Source organism: Penaeus japonicus, unplaced genomic scaffold, assembly GCF_977035675.1.
Source record: "Penaeus japonicus unplaced genomic scaffold, GWHDUDI00000001_assembly GWHDUDI00000012, whole genome shotgun sequence".
Lineage (NCBI taxonomy): Eukaryota > Metazoa > Arthropoda > Malacostraca > Decapoda > Penaeidae > Penaeus > Penaeus japonicus.
This window is the reverse complement of record NW_028234414.1, coordinates 17,237,779-17,240,278: the sequence shown is the minus strand read 5'-3', so window position 1 is coordinate 17,240,278 and position 2,500 is coordinate 17,237,779. Positions and strand designations below refer to the sequence as shown.

The 2,500-nt window shown below is 44.9% G+C and overlaps 1 protein-coding gene across 1 annotated transcript in view; it reads left to right on the top strand.

The window, feature by feature from the left end:
- LOC122266296 (uncharacterized) overlaps positions 1-2,500 on the top strand; it is a 48,416-nt gene that overhangs the window by 11,754 nt on the left and 34,162 nt on the right. The window contains exon 4 of the mRNA XM_086542517.1: positions 2,104-2,256. Coding sequence (XP_086398643.1) covers positions 2,104-2,256 — 153 coding nt within the window. The remainder of the gene's footprint in view (positions 1-2,103; positions 2,257-2,500) is intronic.

Here is a 2,500-nt window from a genome sequence, read left to right as displayed (position 1 = left end):
CGGGGTCACTCAGGTACGCCCACCTTCCTCGGGGTCACTCAGGTACGCCCACCTTCCTCGGGGTCACTCGGGTACGCCCACCTTCCTCGGGGTCACTCAGGTACGCCCACCTTCCTCGGGGTCACTCGGGTACGCCCACCTTCCTCGGGGTCACTCAGGTACGCCCACCTTCCTCGGGGTCACTCAGGTACGCCCACCTTCCTTCCTCGGGGTCACTCAGGTACGCCCACCTTCCTCGGGGTCACTCAGGTACGCCCACCTTCCTCGGGGTCACTCGGGTACGCCCGCGTTCCTCGGGGTCACTCAGGTACGCCCACCTTCCTCGGGGTCACTCGGGTGCGCTCACACGCCTCGGTTCTCGTGCCGGATTATCCCTTTACGGACTTAAAGGTTATGAGGCAACGGGTCTGGGCGAAACCGGATGTGTAAGGAAGGGGTGTAACTTACAACTGGAGACACGGAGACTTACTTAATGAGGGCGCTGAGAGGCTTAGGGAATGCGTTACAGAACACATTCATATGAAGAAGGAAATAACTTCCATACTGACTGAATGCCATTAGAAACTGCTGTTATAAACTCAGTATATACATATGTATGTGAATATATATGTATATATATATATATATATATATATATATATATATATATATATATATATATATATATATATATATATATATATACATACATACAACCACACACACACACACACACACACACACACACACACACACACACACACACACACACACACACACACACACACACACACACACACACACACACACACACACACACGCACACTCACTAATTCAAAACGAGAGAAACCGAGAGAAACCGATAGACAGGGCAAAGCTAAAACATGACAAAGAAACTGGGATAATATGGAGAGAAAGAGGAAGAGGGAAGGAAGGCTGCACGACCCGAGTCAGCCTGAAGCCCTACTACTTCATGAGCGACAGAATTATACTGCAGCCGTTCACTTGCTCACTTGCAGGTCTTTCTACATTCCTACACTATCATTCACCATCAGTCATGCACGTTATCTTTCCTGTGTATGATTTCCTGCTCGAATTTTGGTTTTCAAGCTTTCATGCCTTATTAGCATGACCCGAACCATCCATGACTCTTTATGGTGTGCTTCTCTACAACGTCGATATCACCTGGGATTACATGTCGCTGATGTCATTCAGTATTCTCGTTAGCGATCCCCTTCTCTATCCCCTCTTCCATCACCATCGTTTTCCATCAGCTATGTTACTAATCCCCAAGGCAGTCATGATGGTGCAGAGAGGCCTTACAGTGCACAGGCCGGAGCTTGTGCAACAACTCTCATACGAACTTTTTCATTCCCTTTTCTCATGGTTTTTGTTTTATCTTTTGTACCTTTCCAATCAGCCTATTTCCATTCATTTTCATAAGAGGGAAAATCTGTGCGATAAAATTGTTATTTCATTTTGTCACCTCGCTCTAGACACGCCATGACTAAGAGTACAGTATTATTAGTGGGAAGAAAGGAAATGCCGTCTTTCTCTCAAAAGTACGGATTATATAATCAATTGATTCGATCTTAGATTATGAGATCTCTTAAGTTTTGGATTGAAAAGGAAGTTTGGTAAGCCTGGGTTTAACGTTTGAGTCCTGTGAATAAACTTGGCAATTGCGAGTCTCATAACTGCAGTTACGGTGAATATAATGCTACATACACATGATGCCGACAAGCATTTCAAATTGACGTTCATGTTAAGCTAAATATTAGCTGCAGTTACAAACACCTGTCGACTGAGTGTTTGAGTGATAAGGAAAAATGAATGGAATATCTGATTGGAAAGAAGGACCAGATTTGATTTCTTGAAGAAAATGAATTCTCTGAACAAAAAATTCTAAAGCCAAAATACGATCATTTCCGAAATAATGGTCAAAATAGAATGATACACCTCTTAAAGAGCAACACATAAACATATCAATAAACAGTACCTCAAATAACAAAATGGAAAACAGTAATGAAAATGAGTACACTCACCACACGTGACAGTATGATCCTAACAAAGTGAATAAATTCCCATGATAAAAATCGCCATCATTCATTCCCTCTTCCGTAGGACTTGGCATGGGAGCGAATGCAGGGACGCGACGGACACAGGATCCTAATGAAGTTCCTGCGCAACCTCCGCTTCTCGTCCCTGAAGCGCGAGGTGCTCGGCGGACCGGCCGTCACGCACGATTCGGTCGTCGAAGCTTTGGGGGACTATCAGGTGCGTGACTCCAGGTCAAAAGCTTATCATGTGGGTCGTGGACACATGCAGTTGTCGTTGTTTTTTAAGAAATACTGAGGGGGCGTCATTATGTCTGGTCGAAGGATAATTATGTCTGGTCGAAGGATATTATGTTACTAATGGGAGAAACGTCATAGGAACTCCAGGTGAGTGGCTGTGGGAAGGTGTGTGCTGATGGAACCAAGGGTGATTGTTGGATGCAGACGCCATGGGTAAGTATTCT